At 37.1% G+C, this 23,765-nt stretch overlaps 2 protein-coding genes across 36 annotated transcripts; one reads left to right on the top strand and one right to left on the bottom strand.

The window, feature by feature from the left end:
- Positions 1 to 3: 3 nt before the first annotated feature.
- Positions 4 to 5,953, bottom strand: LOC140772173 (glyoxylate/succinic semialdehyde reductase 1). The gene is made up of 8 exons (XM_073114101.1): positions 5,726 to 5,953; positions 3,839 to 3,949; positions 3,667 to 3,768; positions 2,151 to 2,252; positions 1,570 to 1,685; positions 638 to 716; positions 392 to 562; positions 4 to 234 (listed from the first exon to the last, which is right to left on the bottom strand). Exons 1-8 carry the CDS (start codon positions 5,828 to 5,830, stop codon positions 136 to 138), a joined length of 885 nt encoding a protein of 294 aa, XP_072970202.1. The 5' UTR covers positions 5,831 to 5,953; the 3' UTR covers positions 4 to 135.
- A 3,284-nt stretch (positions 5,954 to 9,237) lies between these two features.
- LOC140771814 (pentatricopeptide repeat-containing protein At3g02330, mitochondrial) lies at positions 9,238 to 23,418 on the top strand. 35 transcript variants are annotated; one of them, XM_073113551.1, is made up of 14 exons: positions 10,261 to 10,593; positions 10,667 to 13,456; positions 14,115 to 14,414; positions 14,515 to 14,573; positions 14,977 to 15,028; positions 15,135 to 15,266; positions 16,477 to 16,768; positions 16,881 to 17,057; positions 21,653 to 21,870; positions 22,004 to 22,155; positions 22,248 to 22,422; positions 22,776 to 22,834; positions 22,922 to 22,982; positions 23,074 to 23,418. In XM_073113551.1, the coding sequence occupies exons 1-2, from the start codon at positions 10,500 to 10,502 to the stop codon at positions 13,408 to 13,410; spliced, it is 2,838 nt and encodes a 945-aa protein (XP_072969652.1). In that variant the 5' UTR covers positions 10,261 to 10,499; the 3' UTR covers positions 13,411 to 13,456; positions 14,115 to 14,414; positions 14,515 to 14,573; positions 14,977 to 15,028; positions 15,135 to 15,266; positions 16,477 to 16,768; positions 16,881 to 17,057; positions 21,653 to 21,870; positions 22,004 to 22,155; positions 22,248 to 22,422; positions 22,776 to 22,834; positions 22,922 to 22,982; positions 23,074 to 23,418. The 35 variants fall into 35 exon arrangements, with proteins under 35 accessions (XP_072969629.1, XP_072969632.1, XP_072969666.1 ...); XM_073113554.1 differs by having other exon boundaries at positions 14,115 to 14,242; positions 14,332 to 14,414; positions 14,515 to 14,556; positions 14,977 to 15,266; XM_073113528.1 differs by adding exons at positions 9,238 to 9,901; positions 10,017 to 10,201 and having other exon boundaries at positions 10,492 to 10,593; positions 14,115 to 15,266.
- Positions 23,419 to 23,765: the final 347 nt, after the last annotated feature.

Here is a 23,765-nt window from a genome sequence, read left to right on the forward strand (position 1 = left end):
GTGTTCTCAGAATTTTTCATCACATTCACTATTGGTTCAAGATTCCAGGCTTAAATCTTTGCAAAGATTGCAAGAAATGTAAGAACAACAATGGTTATGTATCCAGTTTGCATGGTTCTCATGTTCAAAATAGAATTATGATGCATGATCAGAGCCACCGGTTCCCTTTACTGCCTCGTATACCGCTGAAAAATCCAAGTCGCCGAGCCCAAGGCTCCTGGCCTTCTTGAATGCCTACAGAAGAACAGAAACTCCATAAATTATAGGCGATAAAGAGATTCACACCTATTCCATCAGATAGTTTATACTTTGAAGACATCGATTCCTCCTCCAATAATTTTGAAAAATAAACATAATTCGCGGAAGAAGTCCGAGAGGGAGAGAGATATACCTCGTTTGCTGATGCAGCAACTGGCATAGATACAGCATTTTCATCTCCAAGTGAGAGAGCCAACCTCATATCCTTCTGCTGGTGCTTGAGAGGGAATGCAGGTGGGTAATTGCTCTTTATCATTGCAGGCCCTTTCAACTTGAACATAGGATTTGCAACTGCGCCAAGTTCCTTTAGGCAAAGCATAATTATTAGCTTCGAGAAATAAAAGAGTTTTAGCCATATTCGAGTTACCATATATCATACCAGAACATCCAGAAGGGTCTGCTGGCTCAACCCACTTCTATCAGCTAAACACAATCCTTCAGATAATGCATTCATCATACTGTAGAAAGTAGAGATTAGCAGGTAAGGCTTGTGAACAATCAGCCACAGTAACCATGAGTTCATACAGTTGAAGCTAATCTTTTCTTACCAGAGGCATAAGCAAATTCATACTTACAAGGAACTATAAAAGATTGCATTGTGATTCTGCATGCATAATTAGCATTCTTAAGAAAGTAACAAAGGTGGATAGATATGCTTCTTCAATCTTGTAATGTAGTTTGGATTGAAAGCTGTAAAGAGTTTTTCAGGAAACTATAAATGGATAAACTTAGTAAACTAGCAACGAAAACATCAAACATGAAAAGATCTGCAGAGTAGAGTTGATACTCTGATGGATCCGTCATCATCAGGACAAAAAAGTACAATGAGCAGCATAAATTGGTAAAGTTAGAATTAGCATTATTTTTTTTAAACGAGATCAAGATAATAGTTGCAGTACAGGATTATAGATTAAAATTCTGAGGAAGAATACAAAGGACTCAAGTAACTAAATTTCAAAAGAAGCACAAAACAAGTTTCAAAAGTTGATACTAAATTGTATTTCAGGCACAAACCACAAAGCTACTCAAAAAGTTGGCACCAACTTAAAGTTGAAATTAGATGTACACAGGCAGAAAAAATATTAATTCAGAAATAAGAGCTGGTAATCATTTCACACTTCTGCTTCGTAACTTCTTTCTTTTTTGCAACTAATCCTTATGACATCAGCAATCCATCTGTCTTTCTCAATCATATTTCTTTCTGAGTTCTAAGTCTGTAAAACTGTAAATATCCTGGTCTGCTATTTTAAGAAACAACATTTCAAGGTTAAAATTGTGAATATGATGCAACTATAACAGAAGCATAGTCACCTTCCCATGATCATGTTGACTACCAGTTTCATCTTTGCTCCATTTCCAACCTCTCCCAAAAAGAACGACTTTTTTCCTAGCACACTGAATACAGGGATCACTTCTTCATACAATGCCTGCATTTATAACAATGATGAAAGTTATCATATTATGTTAAAGAATATAGCAAAAAATGTGGACAAAGATGGAAACTTGCAAGCATTTCTTCACCTTTTATGGGCAAAAATAATAATATTCCCAGTAAAGGTCAAAATATGGAGAAAAATGGTGCCAATATCTCTCTCATGACTATGAGAAGTGAAATATATATTGAACAAAACACTGCGCCAAAGGAGAAGATAACAAAGATGGCTTATGTTTCCATTTTCATACCAAACAACATGAATGTGAATCACTGAAATGCTGATCACATTAAATGCAGCCTGTAATGGAAAATGGAAAAATGGTCCATACCACCTACTATGACAAGAAAGATTGGGCATGCCCTCCATTTTAAGAAATAAATTGGTCTCCAAGAAAGACGATAGGCCATCAGAAACAGTATATCAGTACTCAGTATGTATACTGATGCAATAGATTACCTTGTCCCCAGCAGCAAGTATGACCAACTGACCATCTTCAGCAGGCTTCTTGCTACCTGAGACTGGAGCTTCAAGGAAACATCCACCTCTTTTAGTAACTACCTGCAGGAATTAGGTTCAAATATTTGACAAAATGCAATTTGTTGCAAGCAGCTTTAAATGGAAAGGTGCATAAGTAGCATAAGTAATGCAACCAACTCAATATCAGTTAATGATATTGATATCCTAGGAAACACGAATACTTCTATGTTCTTGTTGTATTCATATCAATTATCAAATACTGTGTTGCACACGGTACTCATTGGATACTTGTGGATACTTTATATATCAAACTTCTCAAAACTAAAATTATAAAGCAGCTACTCTTGGATGCTTCCAGAATACTTCTTGGCTACTTTTAAGAGTGGAAAATAAGTATAAGGCAAAGACTTTGGTACATGTAGGTCTCTGCATGCCAGGTAAAGACTGAGAACTTTACAGTATATAACATATATAAAGGGGCAAATAAAGTCTAGCTTGTGACTACTATGTTTACCACGAGAGATTAAGATAATTCCAGCATATTTAAGCAATCTGTCAAGCACTTTCTACAATTATGAAGAACTTATTCTTGCTATTCTACCTTTATTTCAGTAGATGGCTTAATTCTTTCTAATGATAGTATTTAATGCTGCAATAATGTTCCTTAATAATGCAGTCACACCAAATAAGATGGTATACTCGGTAAATGTGGTCTGATAAGTGAAACTCCCGACAACATTATCCTTCCATCTGCTCTTTCATAGTACTATTATGCATGATAAATCAATATCACAGGCTAAAAGGTTACAAGAAGCTGATTGAAGAATATTGGAAGCAGCCTTAGATGATATATTGCTATACTTGATTCTCTTGATGTTTCTCTCTAAGTTGTAATATGCAAATTTGTTCATGAGGAAAAATATTATGGACATACATATAAAAAAACATGCTCATATAACTACCATTTAATTGAGTAACTAATGTCCTTGACATTAAATTATAGAATGAAGTCAATGAACTACTTAATTGTGATAAAAGTTCCAAGTTTAAAGGCTAAAATTTTATTTGACGTCACTTGTACATGAAACCTGTACATAATGATACATTCATCCATGAAGCCCTTCCAAAGGGAGTAGAAATTAATAAAGTTTCTATAATAGATCAAATCTTATAGATAAGACAAATGGCAACATGGTACTGCCACCTTCATCAGTATCCCTAATGTATTATTTACAACTAAAAGGAAAATTAAAATAACTCAAAATACTGTGATGCAATTTTGAGATCAGGCCCACACAGATATTATTCTGTTGATATAGAAGTAGTTTCTTTATGATCAACTTGGTCACCCACTGTAAGCAAGATCGTCTGTCCCAACCTATGGTTATGCAAGTAACAGCTTACATCTTAAATACATTTAGAGCTTAAGTACAAAAATAAGAAACAACCAAGTGACCGACTAGTTAAAACCATATAAAGAAAACGTAAATGGCACCTCACTGATCTTAGATGAAGTATCAGAATCAACTGTCGACATGTCAATATAAGCTTTTCCATTCCCTATTTGCTCAAGCACCCCATCTTTGTCAAAAACCACCTGCACAAATCCCAAAATTAAAGGAAAAGATTTAACAGTTAATAGAAAAAATCATTTTCTGGTTTCTAACCGAGAGAGCAGCACTAGGATCAGATAGCATTGCTATGGTGTACTTGCACTTTTTAATTACTGATGCTGGAGTTTCTCCAATAGAAGCACCTTTTTCCAGTAGCTCATCGCACTGTCATTGTGAGTTAAAATTTTGGTCAATCACTAATCAGTTTGATGGAGTCAAATATAATTCACTTGCAAAATTAAACTGCTATAATGGTATAGCCTAACGAAATCAATCAAACAAGCCAACAACATATGGAAATTATATTCCAAAGGAGTTTCCTACAACCAATATAGTAAATTTATTAACATAGTTGCAACAGTAACAGTCAGATGTATGATTGAACACAATGTGGTATGGCAAAAACAATAGTGCAAAAGAAGCCCCTAGTCCATTAAAACATAAGGATTGATTCAAGTCCCAACGCCACAAACTTAGTCAATGACACAGCAAAGTAGTTCCTAGCATAGCACATATCCAAGTTTGGGCATAATTTGCCATGATGAAGCCATCTGATGGACGAGTTAATGTTACGAATAATTGTCCCCAGAATATCTGAGTAAGTTGATATATTGAAAGTTCTAAAGTTTTCATCTACCTTTCAAGTAAAGAGTATAAATTTATTAGGAAAAAAAAATGGAACAATGGAGTTTTAGATTGATAGGAAATTGCATTTTATCTTTAACTTCAAAACTGTCCAGGTACCAAAATACTATCATAGGTAAGGTTAGAGCATGGCTAGAATCAATAAGCTTCATTTATTTTCCTTTTACCCTTTTTTGTTGTATATATATAGTAGACCTGAAGAATAAGGGGGCCTATACATAATCAATATTAATAACAGCAATTTTAAATGAATGCTTCCTTTAACCTGGATTCACATATCTCCTCTGTCTTCTGCTACTGTTTTCTCATCTTTCCTATCTAGGTTGTTGTAAATTGTAATTAATTTGGCAGTGATAATTCCTCCTTTTGCCATATGGGTTAAAGCTTGATATATTCAGATCAGAAAATTTGACTTTTAGATCCAGGCATAGAGTTTACACTATAAACCAATATGGAACACATTATTGAGGTTGATTTTCTTTGTTCATGCTAACCCACATTCACAATTTTTGTTCAAGAATCAGAATATCCTTTTCATTATGCGCATAGGGTAAGGGTTATGAAAATAGTGCTATATGATTTAATTATTATCATGAAAAAATTGTTTAATCATCATGTAACAGTCTAACAGAGAATTTCCTAATCCTAGAACAAAGTGCAATAGCTTATTCCCCTAGAATTATGCAACTTGATTCCAATCTTACAACCTAAACAAGGCATCAAAGCTACTAATCATTCATGGCTCCCTCTAACATTTAGTTGTTCAACAAAATCAAGGAACATGTGGCTCAAAGATTATGTCTGCAAAGAATTTCATTCGCTTCATGATTTAACGATAAAGTCCTAAACTTGTAATGTTATTCAACTTACTTTCAAGTTCAAATAAGGTAATACACATAACTAGGCACGCTTCAAAAATAAATTAAGATAGTGTATACATCTTGACCTTAAATAAAATTACAACTATGAAGGTAAATTGCAGGAACAAAAAATAAAGTTTCACTCAACTAACAACCTAACTAATAAATAAGATAATTTTACATCTATCGCAGATATTCCTTCCCAAAAAATTTAAATAAAAGCAGGGAATAATACATCAAGTCTATCCTTTGGTAAAGAAACAAACTTGACTGGGCCAGACGTATAAATACATTATTAGAGATTGGTAATCACAGAAATGGCTAATTAATAGAGAAATTAAATGGGTGCCCATTAATTGGATCAAGCAAGAAAGATCTGACAAAGAGCACACCAATGGATCCATCAAGAAATCAATGGGAAGGAGAAGGAGAGGACCTTTGAGAGGGTTCGGTTCCAGACCGTGACCCGAAACCCGTTACGGAGGAGGTTCTCGGCCATCGCCTTCCCCATGATGCCCAACCCCAAGAAACCCACCTCCATTTCTTCTTCTTCTTCTCCTCCTCCTCCTCACTCTCCCTCTCTTTCGGCTTTCTCTCTCTACTTTCTCTCTCTAGACGCCAATGGGAGGGCAGCACAGTGATCACTCTTTTCTTCTTTGGTTGTATTTGATCCAGTGATCGGAAGTGGAGGGGTGCAAAGTCCTTTTTTCGTGGATATTGAGCCATTGGATTTCAGACACGTGTCTCGTCAATCCTATGGCTGAGGGTTCTCTGCATTTCGAGTCCAGGAATAACTACAGCTGCGTACTTGGCAGCGGTTACAAGTTAAGGGATACATGAGGGTATGTGGAAAATTCCTGCAACTGTGTATGCAGAAGATCTACTTCATTCTTGACCTGTCCAACTGTTGTGTTCCATGTGTCCAGTTCCTGGCTCAGGATGCTCCAACTAGCCGGCAGATATCGGCTTCGTTATCACCGTTAGTTATACGAAACAGGATACGGCATGCTGAGATAACATACGACCGACTCGTAAGCCCCCACCAACTGTAGGTCATTTTCACTATCACCCCCCTCCCCTTTCCTAAGCCATATAGGCTTAGACTGAGAGCTAGTGGACCATCAGAAATTCCTCATTATTGTCGTTGACCTCTTGATTAGTGACTTGGGATAAACAGTAGTAGCCATGAAGTAGACCGGTATTGAGCTTATTACGGTCGTTAACCTCTTGATTAGTGACCTAGGATAACCGGTAGTAGCCATGAAGTAGACTGGAATTGAGATTAGAACAGACTTAATGAGCACCAACTTGCCTGATCTAAAGAACATCTTGGATTTCCATCCAGCTAGTTTAGCTTACATTTTTTCAGCTACAAATTGGAAGGCAAGGTGTTTGGAGCGCTGACACTATAAGGAGTTTCCCAGATGTTCATCACCTATCTTGAGAGGCTGGACATGGAGGACATATGTGACTTGCTTGCGATTATGTAGAGTATCTGTTAACTTATTTAGGTTTATCTCTTGGCTAGAGATTGAACCATAAGTGCCAAGGATATGGCGAAGATAACTTGCTTCTTGCAATGTGGCTTTCTGGATGATTAAAAGATCATCAACAAAGAGAATATGAGAGAGAGTGGGGGCACCTCTTGTTGGCCTGATTCCCTTGTAAAGCTTCAAACTAGTGGCTTCATTGAACATGAGAGACGGCATGTCATATTCAATAATAAAGAGAAATGGAGAAAGAGGGCAACCTTGACAGGGTCCTCTAGATGGTAGAAAAGGTTCATTAGCCTTTCCATTGACAATCATATTATATAGGAGATAGATCATAGAAGAGATACAACTCTGAATGAGCTTTAGTAAGCCATCTGGTAACCCATGAAGTTTTAGACTGTCATAGATATAATTTCATTCCATTTTGTTGGAGGCTTTCGAGATATTTGCTTTGAGAATGAAGGAGCCAATCTTACTTCTAAAAGCTTTAAGAAAAGCCATTAGTTCTTGAACAATTATCAGATTATCCACAATATAGCAGCCCAAAATGAAAGCTAATTGGTAGCTAGAGATGATGTCAGGGAGTAGCACCTTTAGTCTATTTGCCAGAATCTTAACCAAAATTTTATAGATAACATTACAAAGACTAATAGGTTTGAAGTCGCTGATGGTAATGGCTTCGGCCTTCTTTGCAATGAGAACGATGATGGTGCTATTCACTCCTTCCATAATGATTGAGGTGAAAAAATTTCTGGCAAAGTTACCGATAGTACTCTTCATGGTATCCTAGAAAGTATGAAAGAAACTTGTATTGAAACCGTCTAGCCTCGGGGTTATATTCAGGCTTAGGCACTTGATGGCAGCTTCAATTTCTTCACTAGAGGGATAGGTTAAGATTGAATCTGCATTCTCAAGGTGAATTTGAGGAATTTCACCCAAGAAATTAGCTGTAGCACCATTCAGAGACGAGGGATTTGAAAACTTGTAAATATCTTTAAAATGAGTTACAATGGCGCTGCTGATTTCTTCCAAGTCATAGGACCAAGTGCTGGAGTCAAGTCTAAGGCAAGAGACGTTGTTTTGTCTATTGCGAGATGAAGCTGAGGTGTGGAAGTATTTAGTATTTCTATCTCCAGAGCTAATCCAATCCATTCTAGATCATTATTTCCAATAGATTTCTTTTTTATAAGTTTTCCAAAGAATATCTTAAGAGGTTTTCTCTATTCCAATCAAAATCATACGAGGCAGTCGCTTGGATCTTGGCGAGCTCCTTCGTTAGCCGGTTAATTTGATAGGTAAGGTTGCCAGCATCATACTTTTCCCATCTTTTAATCTGGTTTGCCAGAGTTAAGAAATTGTAGGTTGGTGATTTGAGAGGGTTAAGGGTATTGCACCAAGAGTCCTTGCAGAAGACTACGTAGGACTCGACCTTTAGCCACCAGTTTTCAGTTCTGAATCATTTCAGAGTAGATCTAAAAACAAGGAGGGTCTTAAGTAGGATTGGGTTGTTGTCTGAAGAGATCGTGGGCAGATGAAGGATTCTCGTTGCATGGTAGATTCTACACCAGGGCAGGGAGGCAAGGGCTATGTCTAGTCGCTCTCTGATTAGGTAGTGGCTTAGTCTTCTGTTCATCTAGGTGTAAGCTAGATCAGAGAACGTAAGGTCAAGGAGACAAGCATTGCTAATATGAGAGTAGAACTTGGATATCTAAAAGATGTGAATGAGGTTGCCACCTTCCTTCTCTGAGGAGTTGTAGATACTATTGAAGTCACCAAGGTAGTAGAAGGGAGTGCTGCTCTTAGAATAGGTTTCAATCTTGGACCAATGACCTCGGTCATCTTTGCTATGACGGTTGTCATAAACACCTCCAAGGATCCAATGAAGATTACTAGTGGAATTTGTAACATCAACAAAGATGAAGTTGGTAGAGAAGTCTACCACTCCCTCGATGTTCCAAGCCAAAATCTTCATTCTGAGTTCTACAACGAGTCTTGATCAGCCACGATTTGAACAGAGGAGGAAGGGGCCTTCAGTTTTGGGTAGATGGTTTTCTTTTGTTGGGAGAGTTGTGTTGAAAGGTTGGTACCTTTGATTGAGAAAGTGAAAAGAGATGGGGTGTGAGAGGTTTTGTTTAGAGAGAGAGTACGTGGAGGTGAGGTAGTAGAGTGGTTAGAGAATAAACTTATGTTTGCAAGGATAGATAATGTGCCTTTAGGTATGTAGATTTGGGGATAGGTCTTATAAGGCCAGATTGGAGAGGATGAGCTACCAGTAGGATTGAGAGGGAAGTGGTGGTCTATGTTGGGCTTTGGCCAAGAGGTTGACAAGTGGATTGGGGAGTTATGATGACTGTCAGTAAAGAAAGAGTATGTCCCATTATGACGACTGTCAATAAAGAAGGGAGTATGTCCTATTGTGATGGGAACGTTAACCATTTCTTCCTCCAAAAAGAGGTTATTTTTATCCTCGGAGCCCTTTAATATTTCTCCAACCTCACTCTCAGCATACAACGGCCTGGCGGGAAAGAGCGAGTGATCGATAGCTCGCTTAGGAGCATTAATTGCATCATCAGAGAGGGGTGTGCTATCTAGAGTAGTACCATTGTCAGACATGGCATTCGACTGGTGATAACTCTACCCTGGGCGAGGAGGATTTGACAAGAGAGGTGGGCGATGCAAAGCTCTGGCAACCATGTGCCAATTTAGCAAAGGAGGCCTTTTAAGGGCTAAAGCTAGATTAGTTTCATCATAATAAATCAAGAGAGCCGTCTGAGGCATTGAGGCTTGTGAATTTAGAGTTGAGAACTTTAGGAGAGATGAGAACTTTAGGAGCAATGCTTCATCCACCATTCTCAAATACAAGCTTAAACAGACAGAAGAGCAGGTTGAGATAGAGGAAGAGAGGGGAGGAGTCGGGAGAGATAGGATAAGAGGAGGGAGCTGTTTAGGAGACATTAAAGAGTGGAGGGCCAAGGTAAGAGTGAGCAAAATCTAGTGAGGAAGATGTTGTAGGGAGAGAAGAGAGGAGAATCACAAGCTTATGGGAGAAGACTAGAGACAGACTCTTTCTAGGAGAAAAAGAAGAGGACTACTCGTCGTCTTCACAGACCAAAATCTAGGTGCTCTAAAAGTACCATTAAAACGCGTGTGTGTATATATATATATATTCTTTATGCAAGTTTGTCGAAGAAAACTTCTTCCCTTTGCACTATTAATACATACATATTTATATAGAGCAATGATCAGCAGCGATATTGGAGGAGGAGGCTCAGAGATAAAGTTCGAATACTCCCCAATTACTTGTACAATTGGCATGCAAGTAGACTATCAAGAGGAATAACGAAATTAGCCATGATATCTTTTTCTCTATTGTAAGTAAGAGCAAAATCTGGTTGAAGATTGATCCGGAGAGTATTCAGGTAAAAGATTTCTATCTTAGAATACGGATATATATAAAAATAATTATAAATTCAGATATGAGTAAATTTTTTATATGACTGCCCAAGGGCCCATGGGCCCAGCTTCTCAATATCTCGCTCACAAGGCGTTTTGACTTTTTAACTTGGTGCACGCCTCTTTTAGAGTGTTGATATGTTCTGCATCATTTTCTCTGCACACCACCTGTTCGACTAAATGCTTCATATATCGCCTAAGCAAAATTTATGGCTGGAACCTTCTTGTTAAGACTTCTTGTCTAAACCTGATATAGATAATGCGATGCAGTTGGCTGCATGCATGAGAGGATGTAACACTGCATGCCATTTGCTTCGAAGAGTTAATGTCATCTCTGACTCGTTGGCAATCTTTATAGGTATGAGTCACAATTGTTTGCTACTCCTTACCTTTTGTCTCAGTTTTAACTTTGAAAGCGTTGTTTAGTTCAGATGTTGTGTTTGCGTCGATATTAGCAGGAAGACGTTATGAATTATTTCGCTCGTACAAAACACATTTCTTGCTCGAGGAAATGCAAGAAGTTGGAGAGAGCATCAGGAGCGTGCAACAAAAAAGCTCAAAGAGTAGAAAGAAAGAGTATTCGACATCCCTTTCTCCAATCTCCAGTTCCCACCTTAATCCTCCTTCCCCAACCACCAAGATAACCTTCTCTCACATATTTCAACATTGCTCCGCAAATCGAGATCATGCCACAGGCCGAGCAGGACATGCACGAATGGTTGTTTCTGGATTTGTGCCAACCACTTTCGTTGCCAATTGCCTGCTCCATATGTATATCAAATGTTCGAATTTGTGCTTTGCCCTCATGTTCTTCGAAAAAATGTTGCAAAGGGACACTGTCTCTTGGAATGCTATGATCGCGGGTTATTGCCAGAATGGCTCAATGGGCATTGCACAATCATTGTTCGAAGTGATGCCTAACCATGATGTTATCTCGTGGAATTCCCTCATATCTGGGTACTGTCAAAATGGTGATTTATGTGAATGTATTTATCTTTTCTCACAAATGCGTCAAGGTGGGTTTGTTCCAGATCGGACCACCTTTGCTGTTCTCCTCAAATCATGTGCTGCGTCAGAGAATTTTGAGAATGGCATTCAGATTCATGTGGTGGTGGTAAAATTGGGTTTGGATTTTGATGTTATGACGGGGAGTGCTCTTGTCGATATGTATGCAAAATGCAGGAGTCTGGATAACTCGCTTTATTTCTTCCATGACATGCCTGAGAGAAACTGGGTCTCGTGGAGTGCTATCATTGCAGGATGTGTTCAGAATGAGAATTATGCTTATGGACTGGAGTTGTTCATAGAGATGCAACGATCAGGGGTTGGGGTGAGCCAGTCAGCTTATGCCAGTGTGTTTAGAGGTTGTGCTGGGTTATCCTCCAGAAGAATAGGTGATCAATTTCATGGGCATGCTTTGAAGAACAATTTTAGCTCTGACATTGTAGTTGGAACTGCCATCATGGACATGTATGCAAAAGGTAATAGGTTGGATGATGCTATGAGAGTATTTCAGTGGTTACCCACTCTTACCTTGCAGTCATGGAATGCTATGATTGTTGGCTTCACACGCAATGAACAAGGTTTTGAGGCTCTGGAGCTATTTCAGATCATGAACAGGTCTGGTGTTGGTTTTGATGAGATTAGCTTATCAGGTGTTTTCAGTGCTTGTGCGGAGATTCAAGGATATCTACAAGGCTTGCAAGTTCATTGCCTAGCTTTTAAAACTGGGTTTTATTCAGACATCTGTGTTAGGAACTCAATTTTGGATATGTATGGGAAGTGCAAAGCTTCGTCAGAAGCTTTCTTTGTTTTTGGGGAGATGAACCAGAGAGATGCAGTCTCTTGGAATGCTATTATTGCTGCTTTTGAACAGAATGGACAGTACGAAGCTACCTTGTCTCATTTTAATCAGATGTTACAGTGTGGCATGGAACCAGATGAATTCACCTTTGGCAGTGTCATTAAAGCTTGTGCAGGATTGCAGTCTTTGTGCTACGGAATGAAGATTCACAACAAGATTATCAAGTCAGGTCTTGGCCTGGATTGTTTCATAGGTAGTGCTCTTATTGACATGTATTGTAAGTGTGGGATGATGGTAGAGGCACTACATCTTCATAATAGAATAGAGAGACAAGTGCCTGTGTCATGGAATGCTATCATATCAGGGTTTTCACTCCAGAATCAAAGTGAGGAAGCACAAAATTTATTTTCTAAGATGTTGGATATAGGCATAACACCCGATAACTTCACATATGCCACAATCCTTGATATTTGTGCAAATCTGGCCACCATTGGGCTTGGAAAGCAAATCCATGCTCAGATCATCAAGAAGGATCTGCACAAAGATGTTTTCATATCCAGCACCATTGTGGACATGTATTCCAAGTGTGGGAGCATGAAAGATTCCCTGTTGGCATTTGAGAAGATGCATGAACGAGACTTTGTTTCATGGAATGCCATCATATGTGGTTATGCTCAGCATGGCTATGGAGTAGAAGCACTAAGAATGTTTGAAAGGATGCAATCACAGAATGTGCGACCAAATCATGCAACATTTATAGCAGTTCTTCGGGCATGTGGGCATGTTGGATTGGCTGATGAGGGGATGCATCTTTTCCAATTGATGACCCACCATTATAAACTGGAACCACAGCTGGAGCATTTTGCCTGCATGGTGGATATTGTAGGCCGCTCAAAGGGCCCTCACGAGGCTTTAGAGCTTATCAACAACATGCCATTTGAAGCAGATGCAGTGATATGGAGAACTCTTCTGGGTGTTTGTAAGCTCCATAGGAATGTGGAGGTGGCGGAACTGGCAGCCAGCAACATACTGCTAACTGATCCGAATGATTCTGCAGCGTATGTTCTTCTATCAAATGTCTATGCAGAATCAGGAAGATGGGGGGAAGTTTCAAAGATGAGGAGGATAATGAGGCAGAGTAGGCTGAAGAAGGAGCCTGGATGTAGCTGGATTGACGTGAAGAATGAGATGCACATGTTCCTTGTGGGGGACAAGGCTCACCCTAGATGCAGAGAGCTATATGAGAGGTTGAATGAGCTTATTGGTGAGATGAAGTGGGCAGGCTATGTGCCTATATTAGATTCTTTTATCCTGGGCGAGGAAGAGGAGAGCGCAGATCAGCAGGAGTTGGTAGAAATCAGCAATGGTTGAACTGCCAGGGAACCAAAGATGTTGTTTTACAAAAATTAAGTAAAAGGTATGGCGTGATTTGCATATACTAAAAAAATACATGATTGCAGTGTTATGCAAATTTAGGTTTGCAAGTGTTAAATGGAAATCTGACTTATTGACAATCCCTTGCATAAACTGAAAAGCTAAGATAGCTGTTCCCATGTATCAATACATACTAAACTTTTACATTCTAATATTATCAAACTCTGGATTGTAGAGAATCTGCCTGACACAAAAGGTCCTATATCTAATGTGGCAAGTGCCAATTTCCATAAAATGAAATACATACAGTATGAAGTTTAAAATAATTGTAAAGCAGAAGTTCGTGTGTTAGCAAATGGAATATCGTCATGGCACACCTGATTTCATGATAAAGCAAGTCTGCACTTCTATTAATAGGTTTTTTATAGCACTTTAACACAAGTTTATTGCTGGCTAGAGGCTTCTTCCACTTTTATGGAGTTCCCTTTTGTAGCTTGAGTTAAGTTTTGATTTTTCTGTTTTGCAATTTGTATTATTTTGACATCCTTCAGGCACTAAATTGACATCATTTCACTAATCCTGATTCCCATGAACTTGTTTGGTTCTTGATGTTCTTTCTAAATACAGATTACAGAAACTTTTTTTATTATTAAATGGTAAACTTTAGCTAATCAAGATGCTGTTTTAATGCTTATGGTTAGGTACATGAAATATGCAAGGGCACAAGGCCAGAAGTTGTTCAAGAACTATAATATATTATCTCTAATTTTCAATTTGACAGGATCTATGCAACTCAAGGTCAACTGTTGGAAGATGTCGATTTATTATAGTATGCACCAATTATTCTTTCTTATTTTTTGAACAATCAAGTCTTTTCTTCAATTATTCCAACTATTCTCCATGGTTTAAGAAGTTTAGGTTAGTGGTCTTGCAAATATTGAAGCAAAGAAGAAATTTGAGTTTTTGGAGCCTGTAAGTGCAGTAATAGATTCTCATATGAGGTATTTTAAGAAGATAGGTTCTTTTCTTCATCAAAAATCTCCATCAGTGTTTCAGCCAATCTGATGCCCTCAATGACTGAGTTTTCTTTTCTTGTTATAGGATATGAACTGTTTTAGTCAGATGGCATCATTCTCTCACCAGGTAGACTGTGTTATATGGTATGCTATACTGTGAAAGATGTTATCTTCCCAGGATCATTTCTTACTAAATTTCTTCATTTAGGCTTTAACATGTGCATAAGAATCAAAATAAATTGCTAATAGTCAAGAAGACAAACTTGAGAATCCAACAGTTCCAGACACAGGTTGAATTTGCAAGCTTAAGATAATTAAGTAATGCAGACAACCTCAACTTGCAGTGGTGGTATGTATGTAGTGGGTGCTCATTCCTCCTATAAGAAAATATAATTCAAATGGGAAGTTACCCTCTGTAATTGACCAGTTACACCTCTGTTGAGAAACTCATCTTTGTTCCATGTTCGTAATGCAGGTAACTTCTTGTTTAATTGATGATATCCTTTTAGTCACTCTGAATATGTCTTTCATCTCTACAATTTCACAGATATAATGGTTTGATTGTCCCAAATGGCGCTTCTTCTACATGTCTGAGCTCAGTTAGCTATACCTAATTGTGTATCTTTGTTCCAACTATGTTTTTGGATGGAATTTTCATCCTTTAACACTATGCTACTTGTTGTCTAACTATAAATTTTCTTTCAGGTTCAAGTAATAAAGCACGGTTAACTTTTAAAGCACTTGTGAAGTTTAAGAGGAGACTGGAAAAGCAGGTTCTTTGTATTTGATAATGATGGAATTTTTGTACTACTACAGAAATAAATCGAGTAAGCGAAGGTATCCAATCTCATCTGCTTTAATTTTCCATTTGACAATTATGATCTGAACATAAAAAGTGTTCTTTTCATCTGATGCTGTCTTTGCATGTGTTAGTGGCATGGTTTGCTAGATTTGTCGAACCAGGCCTGATCCTCTCTCTCTCTCTCTCTCTCTCTCTCTCTCTCTCTCTTCTCACTCTCTCTCTTACTCTCTTTTTCTCTTTCTTTCTTTTTTTCTCTTCTTACTATATAACTATTGTTTTTCTTACGGAGAGATCTAGCTTCGGCAAACTCCAGGGAACTCCGACGAACTCCAATATAATTTTTTAATTAATTTCTTTATTTCTCTCTCAGTTTTTTTCATTTCTTTCACTCTCTCCCTCTTTTTCTTCACTTTTCTTCTTCTTCTTCTTCTTCTTCTTCTTCTTCTTCTTCTTCTTCACTACACCATGATTTTTCTTTCTTTTGTTTGATTTTCTTCCACTCTCTCGCTTTATAATCTTGTATTCTTTTTAATTTTTATTGCAACATAGTTTTTCTTTCTTTATTTTCTTATTTTTGATAAAATATTTTCTAAATTTTTATAAGTTTTTCTCTATTTTTAAATAATATTTAGAATTTTACGTAATTAAAAAGTTTGATCCAATCAAGGCAATCGATATAGCCAATATGGCCGATCCGGTCGATACGTATCATTTTTCCGAAAGGCCGATCCCGATCCTAATTTTTCGATTCTTGGTTAGTGGCACTACATATTACTTGTGCATATGAAGGATCATTCTCACTCTTTGCTTTTTTGCTTGTGTTATTTAGCATATAAGGCTCCCCCCTAGATATGGTAGTTGTCTCTTACCTATTAAAAGTTTCACTTTATTATCTAAGTTTAAGGTATTGTTAAAAGTTGGGCAGAATTTGCATTACCTAGGTTTTGGTGTTTGTGTTAAAGTAGAGAGAAGCTGAGCCCTTTTTGATTTTTGTTTGCTTTGCTCATTAACCATCACCTTTTGAGACATGAACTTATATAAGTATTATTATTAAATGGAAATTATGAAGCTCTTTTATTATAAGGCTAAAACCCTAAAACTACGAAGGTCTCTATTTTCTACTTTCTAATTATTAGGTGGTTCAATGAAATTTGCACCAGATAGGTAATATGTGCTATCCTATTCTTGAAATTATTTGTTTGTCAGTAAATAATTTCTTAGCCAATTATTTGTTTGATGTCTAAGGACTTCAAACGTTTAGAAAGGCATTCGAATGAGATTTTCGAGAAAGCTGATTATATCCAACATGAGAAAGGAGAAAGGCATTTGAACAGACGTCTAAGCACTTCAGCACTTCAAACGTTGGAAGATCGTAGAGTACTGACTATGTCCAACGTGGGAAAGGCGTTCAAATAGATGGCTTGAAGACTTTGAACGTGGGATACTCATTTGAACGGGATTTTCGGAACGCCATTGGCTGGAACTAAAACCGTTCGAACACGCGGGATCTCGTTCGAACGGGCATTACAATTGAAGGGTAATATTTTTTTTTTCACCCTACCCTCTTCTTCATAAAATGGCAACTTCCTAGAAAATGGTTTCCTTGTGCGACAATAGCCACTAAGGTGACAACAGTTGATTTGATGCAGGTTTGGCCTCCTTATTTTTGGTTTTCTCCCTCTCTCCCTCTTGATCTTCACTAGATGGTCAGTGCCAGACGGGCACTGTGCAATGTACATGCCGCTCAAAATGCACTTCTGGCTGCACTTGAGTCCTTATTGGGAACTCTATAATATATGCTTATGGCATTGCATCTTAAATTAATGGTATCCTTCAACCCATTTCTTTTCATGAATTAGTTAGTCTTTCGATGTTGGTAAAGTTTTCAGAAAGTTTAAAAAGTCTCTCGTCTTATGCCTTAATGCCATCATCTTCTCTCATTGTGACCGTGAACATCTGTCTGGCTTTCTTCTTCTATATTATTGATATCCATTGTTGTGCATATTGAGTCTGTTTAATCACTCATGGAAAGCAGATAACTTCAGAATTTTGTCTTCATCATTGTTCATTACTGTAGCAACTTCAAAAGTCTGAACATTCTCAGTAGTATTTTTGCAATCTGTCATTTTGTTGAGTAATTGATGCATGTTATTGGCAAACATTTATGTTGCAGTATGAGGACAAGTTTTATTATCATAGAAACAATCTAGATCTCATGTTTTATACTTTTATGATTTAGCATATGGGACGCCGTCAAAGTTAATGATATACAAATTTTAAATTGGATGCTTGTGGTGTCAGATACTACAAATATCAAATATGATAACCTAACAATGACTTCCATCATACATTAGATACACCAAGATTGAAACTTATAGAAGGGAGGCATCCTGCAATGTGTCGAAAGATTAAGGATTTTGGTGAGCAGGAAAGTTGTCTACAAGGTTGTTCCTTATTGCATTTAACTTGTCATTTTGGTGATCCTACAATGCTGGAGAGGTTGCTACAGTTGCTGCAGTTGCTGCATATATCGATCTACAGGGCTTCCAATGTAGGATACCTTTTACCACTGTGTCTTCAAAAAAAAAAAAAAAATGACACCCTTGCCAAGTATCTTCTTACGCGGTAGGTCTTAACATGCCATGAAAGTTTTGCTTCTCTATATGATTATAATTCTATCTCCAAGCTAGAAAATGTAGAACCTAAAACTATAGACTACAGATAGTATTTTGCCAAGTGCTGACTTGTCAGGATCGACATTTATAGGAATTTCATTCCTAAAATCTGATTTGTCATTTTCATGGGTGACCGTGTAATAACAGAAAAAAAAAAAAATCGTGCATGTGCGCTACCCTTCACCTCTCGCCCATTACATGACGAGGTGGCTGTAGAATTACGCCAAATCTGATTCGGTTTCTAGATAAAATCCAAAAACCTACATATAAATAAAAACCCTAAATCCTCTCTTATTTGCCCACCCCAGCCCCTTTCTTTCCTCTTCTTCTTCTTCTTCTTCTTCTTCTTTCTTTATAGTTAAAGTCATGTTGTGGGATTGGACCACCGAAGCAATCGAAGACCACTACTCGACTCGCAAGTCAGCCCTCCCCCACCCGTCAAATTTAATTTAAGTTTAATGGGTTAAAATAGAAATACCTAATTTCGGTGTTGCGGCCTCGTTGGTGAACCACACCGGCTGGTAGCTTCGAGTTGTTGCCGCTCCGTCACTGAAAGCTTGGTGCTTTAAGCCTTGATACCTTCTAGGGAAGTCCTTATGGCTCGGGTCGTGGTCGGCCATAGGTAGAAAGTCTTCCACCGCTGGTCGCCATAACCGATCTTCCCTCCCTCGTTTAGGTTGTCGAGGTCGCGAGGAGGGCATTGGTGAGGTTGGCGAACTGCTGGCGACAGTGATTGTCGATGATTTGCTTTCTCCATCCCCCTTCCTCTCTTCTTCTTTTCTCCCTCATCGCTCTCACCTGAGCCTAACCTTTTCTTCTTTCGGGTTTGGATCTGGATTCCGGACCCAAGGACTCGATCTGACCCGGCCCTTAATAGTCAGTTGGGGGATGCGGGTTCAGTTGGTTTTTGGTTGGCCCAATTATTATGAAAAGAAAAGGTGGGTTGCAGGCAAGCCGCAGCCAGCCCAACATAATGGGTTTAAATCAATTCAATTTAGCTATTTATTTAGTTTTAGAATTTAGAAATTATATTTTAAAAATAATTATAGTTTATTTTCTCAAATTATTTACACTATTTTTCTATAATTTTTATTTTAATTCTATGGTTCTTATTATATGAGGACATAATATTTATAATATAAATATTTGAGTATTTTGAAAGAGAGGAGAGAGAGGATAAAAGAGATAAGAGATAAGATTGACAAGACATTAAACTGATAGATGTAAGTCATATCAAGGGTAAAATTGAAATCAAATTGAAAAAATAATAAAATTTATATATTATTATTTAATTATTTATTAGGGACTAAACTTGATTAAGGAAAATAAAGTTATTTTAGTGTTTGGTTAAACAAAAGGAGCTTATTATTTAAATGTATTGATTTTTAGCATGTGGATTAGAAATTAGAGATTTCAGTTGTTTTACCTAGACACAAGTGAGTGGGTCATTCGCATATTTATTTGTATTGTATTTCGTATTTTTTATCAGACCACGTATTTCTCTGTGTGCAAATTTATTATTATATTTTTATGTGAAAATATATGATTCAGTGTATTGCTATACTCTGTACAAATAGCAATTTTTAATAAATAAGAATATTAGTGTAGATCGTAATTTTTGATTTCCAAAGCGGAATTAGATGTGTAAATAGTCAAAATCTATGAGAAGAACGAAGCGAAGGTGGTGGTGGTTTGGTGAAAAGAGATGATTTGATAGATGAAAACTGGGGATAGATGTTACGTGGTTAAGATGGCAGATTGTGAAAGATGTGCATATAAATATAATGGATTGTTATGATGGGGAATGAACGAAGATGGAGAAGTGGACTGGCCTCAGGGACGAGGGGAACAACTAGACGAAGGAGATTTAGAAGTTAGACGAGAGAATTAGTGGAGAATAGAGCTTTAGAGGGTTGGAGGAATATAGAGACTTGAGAGATAGGTTTTCAACTAAAATAATTCATGCATTCCTTTTTTTAATTAGGGTTGCACTCCACATATATATATATATATAGAGCTTACATTAGAGACAAATATTAAGTAGAGATAAACATAATTTAACTAAATTAGTCTTTCTTGTCTAGCTAGGATTAATTCTTCGTTCTGCCACAAATAGAGTTCGAATCTGAGGGAGCACCGAATATGAAATTTTTGGATCTGGACATCACCGATCTTCTCTAACTAATTTCATAATATTCGGATATCGAACGAATATCTTCTGAATTTTTTTTTGAAACTGCGTAAAGGTTAACTGAATTGAACTTAGCTAATTAAACAAACTCTAACTTATTAAGACTTTAACTAAACCAAATAAGAAGATAAAATAACTAGATTTGATCCATCGAGCCCATTGTCCCTATGATGTGATTCGATCTGACTCAGATTACATCAAAATAGGAATTTTGCAATTCTCCTATAATATGATATGGATAGTGAATATGCACGAGAATAACTAGCATCGACATCGACACCGGCACAAGCACACAATAAGTATATGCATATTATGGATATAGAGTATAATAAGAGTATTGTGACTCTAGTAGGTGTGATTGATATGATGGTAATGATGATGAACTCATATCATCCTGTGGGCGCATCTTCCCTAATGTTATGCTATCTATAGACTCAAGTCATTTCCTCAATTGGCTGTAATCATGTTAAGTTTGAGATAGTCCATTTTATTTCTTCTGTCTCTAATAAATTTTGCCTTATGATTGTCAAGGTCTAGACTTGTGGTCTTAATCTTGAGTGTCATGTGTGATATTTTCATCCTCTATAAAAATAATATTTCTCGGAGAAAGTTGTATAGCAGGGACGCATGTCTCATATTTATCAAGGATGTCTCATCTTCATCATCATTGCTACTAGATTGAGTCTCATCATCATCACCATCACCATCACCATCACCATCACCATCACCATCACCATCACCATCACCATTATTATCTCTAGTCTCATCATTATTAAATTTATCTAAGCCTTCTAATAAATTAATTGATTGTGAAGATCTAACTTGACAAATAACTAGTCATGAAGATCTAGCTTGACGAGTAGTTAATTTATAATAATTGATGGAAATAAGAAAATTTTAAAAAATAGGCTCTATATGTCATATCATATTTTTTAGGAAAATAACTAAAATTGATTTGATTATGATTGATGAAAATAAAAGAAATTTATAAAAAGGATGCCACATCGATACAATGACCGTCATGGCTCGGCATAGGGGTGTGCTACTTGGCACACCCCGTGGCAAGTGCCATGCCACTACTGGCACGGAAAGTGCTAGTCGGCATGGCAAATGGTAACCGGCACAGCCATTCTTGATTTAACCTAATGGTGAGAGCCCTCATAATTTTAAAAGTGTTTCACTGCAGCTGGTACCTTTGACTATTTGTGATGATTTTTTTTGTTGCTGAACGTTGAAGGTATGATATGGTTCAACTGTGTCCATGTTTTAGCAAAAGTAACAGTACTTCTGTCAGCTTGTTTTGCTGATATTTCCTAATTCACTCACATATTTTGTAATCTATTACCTGAGAGTACTACTTGATGCAGGATGGCATGCATATTTTTGGATATTATATATTCCTTTAGCTGTAAGTATGCATTGCTTCTATTCATACCTGCAATATTGCAAATCGAAATGTTGGTTGTACTATGATACTTCTCAGACCTCATCTGGTTGAATTTATATGTCGATAATTGATTCGTTTAATCTTTAATTAGACATTCAATTTCTGCAGCTTCTTCTTAAGGTTGGAGCGAAATTGGAGCACATCATCACCCAGTTGACTCATGAGGTTGCAGGAAACTATTCCACCATCGGAGGAGATCTAGTAGTAACTCCTTCAGATGGCCTCTTCTGGTTTCAGAACCCTAAAATATAAAAATAGTCCTCTTCATAATCCACTTCATCCTTTTCCAAAATGCATTTGAGATTGCATTGTTCTTCTCAATACTGGTGAGTAATACAGGTTACACCACTTTGTACGTGTGAATAAAATTTTTTGTTTGAACTAATTGAGCTATTAAGTGAACTCTAATTTCTCAGTGCTCAGCAATTAGTTTTATTTACCGGCTACACCTCAAAACAGGTCATATCATTAATGTCAGATCATGGTCCCCCATAATTGCAAATTGGGATGCTAAAGTACTACCGGTATAACGAGTGGAGCCTAGGGCAAGTGTTAATAAATTGGTTTGCTGGATGGAAGACAAAGCATGAAAGTTTAGCCAGTAACCAGAGGTTCTATTGTGTTCATATGTTGCAATATGCTTTTAGGAGTGTAACAACCTTATGCCATTCATAAAGACTAAACAATTCCTCCTTGTTGACAGTATGAATGATATCAATGCATTTCAGCCATAGAAAGTTAAGAGACAAGCGAGAAACAAAAGTCTCCAGAGGAGGTAAACATATTATGTCACCATGCAAGAAATCAGTGTGAGCTGCAAACAAAGATCTAATTTACCTTTTGTTGGGGAACTATCACAAATTTGTACCTTTCTGAAGGTAAAATTATCATCAAAAGTACTTTGAAAACTTAGATTATCTAAATTAAATGTTGTGCTTAACAAGAGGACATCATGGAATTTTTCCTGTTTAATTTCTGAAAGTATCAATATTGATTCACCTTTTTGGAATGATCTGAAAATTTAGGCTTCTAGTGAACAGCTTGTCTCAGTTAAGAACTCTGTTTGATGCTGACTCTTGTTATTAACTTGCTAGTCTACACAGTAGAGCTTGATCAAGTTCGAAAAAAATAAATATAGAAGTACATTAGATCAAATTATGTTCTGATATAGCAACTTAAATGCTCATCTTGAGAGACCCCTTGAAGTATGAGGAAATGCTATTTTTCGCAGATGACTTATGGTTTTAGTTCCTGCATCATGGGGAAAGTAATCTGGAGAGTCGTTATCAGGTAAAATAAAGCTTCAATTCTTACACCAAAATTTAGTACCTCATGATCAATGTGAACTCATATCGTCATGCTTCTTGGTGCTTTCAGTTTCATTAGTCAGGTCCTTTGCAGTTACAGCACCCTGCCACTCTATGCCATCATTACTCAGGTTGATTGCATAACAAATTGCACTTCTTTTACTTGTTTGAGATCATTAAAAGACTAATGCTTCTATTATGATTCTTATTTTTCACATGAAGATGGGAAGTTCATTCAAGAAAGCCATATTCGAAGAGCATATATTCAGGCTGGTCTCATGGGATGCGGAGAAGGTAAAGAAGAGGAAAAGGAAGGCAAAGCATGAACAAAGATGTCCGTGGAATCCAGATGAGCGTTGTTCATCAAAGCGAAACATCGATAGAAAAAGAAACTGCTACACTATTGAAAAATAATTCATCAAGTTATTCATAATCTAATTAAGTACTTCTATAGGTTCTTTTCTTTGCTGAAGAGTTGTCAGAATTTGACAAATTCACTTGTATAGGCTTTAACAGACATGTAATTACTGCAACTTCTTGTATAAACATATCATCACATCTCATTTGTATTAATATACCGTCAAGTCCTCGTATATATACAGTTCGAAAATTTCGGTTTCAAGTTCTAGGTTAAACTCACATTTAAATCAACTTCAGCATAGTTTAGGACAAAACAAGGTAAAGTCTGGACACTGGAAAATTGGAAATTGGAAATAGCTAATGAGCTTGACCTGGTTTTGAGTTCAAATTAATTGGCATACTTTAATTCACCAACCATGAGTAGGTGTAAGAAATCAAGACTAATTTTTCCTTATAAAAACTTGATAGATATCTATAACTTGACCAAAATGCATGCATTGCATATGAAAACCAGTAAGTATCTATCAAATGTCTCTTTTTTACGTTTTAGTCTG

The sequence above is a fragment of the Typha angustifolia genome, chromosome 12 (genome assembly GCF_048772165.1).
Source record: "Typha angustifolia cultivar Huaian chromosome 12, ASM4877216v1, whole genome shotgun sequence".
Taxonomy (NCBI): Eukaryota; Viridiplantae; Streptophyta; class Magnoliopsida; order Poales; family Typhaceae; genus Typha; species Typha angustifolia.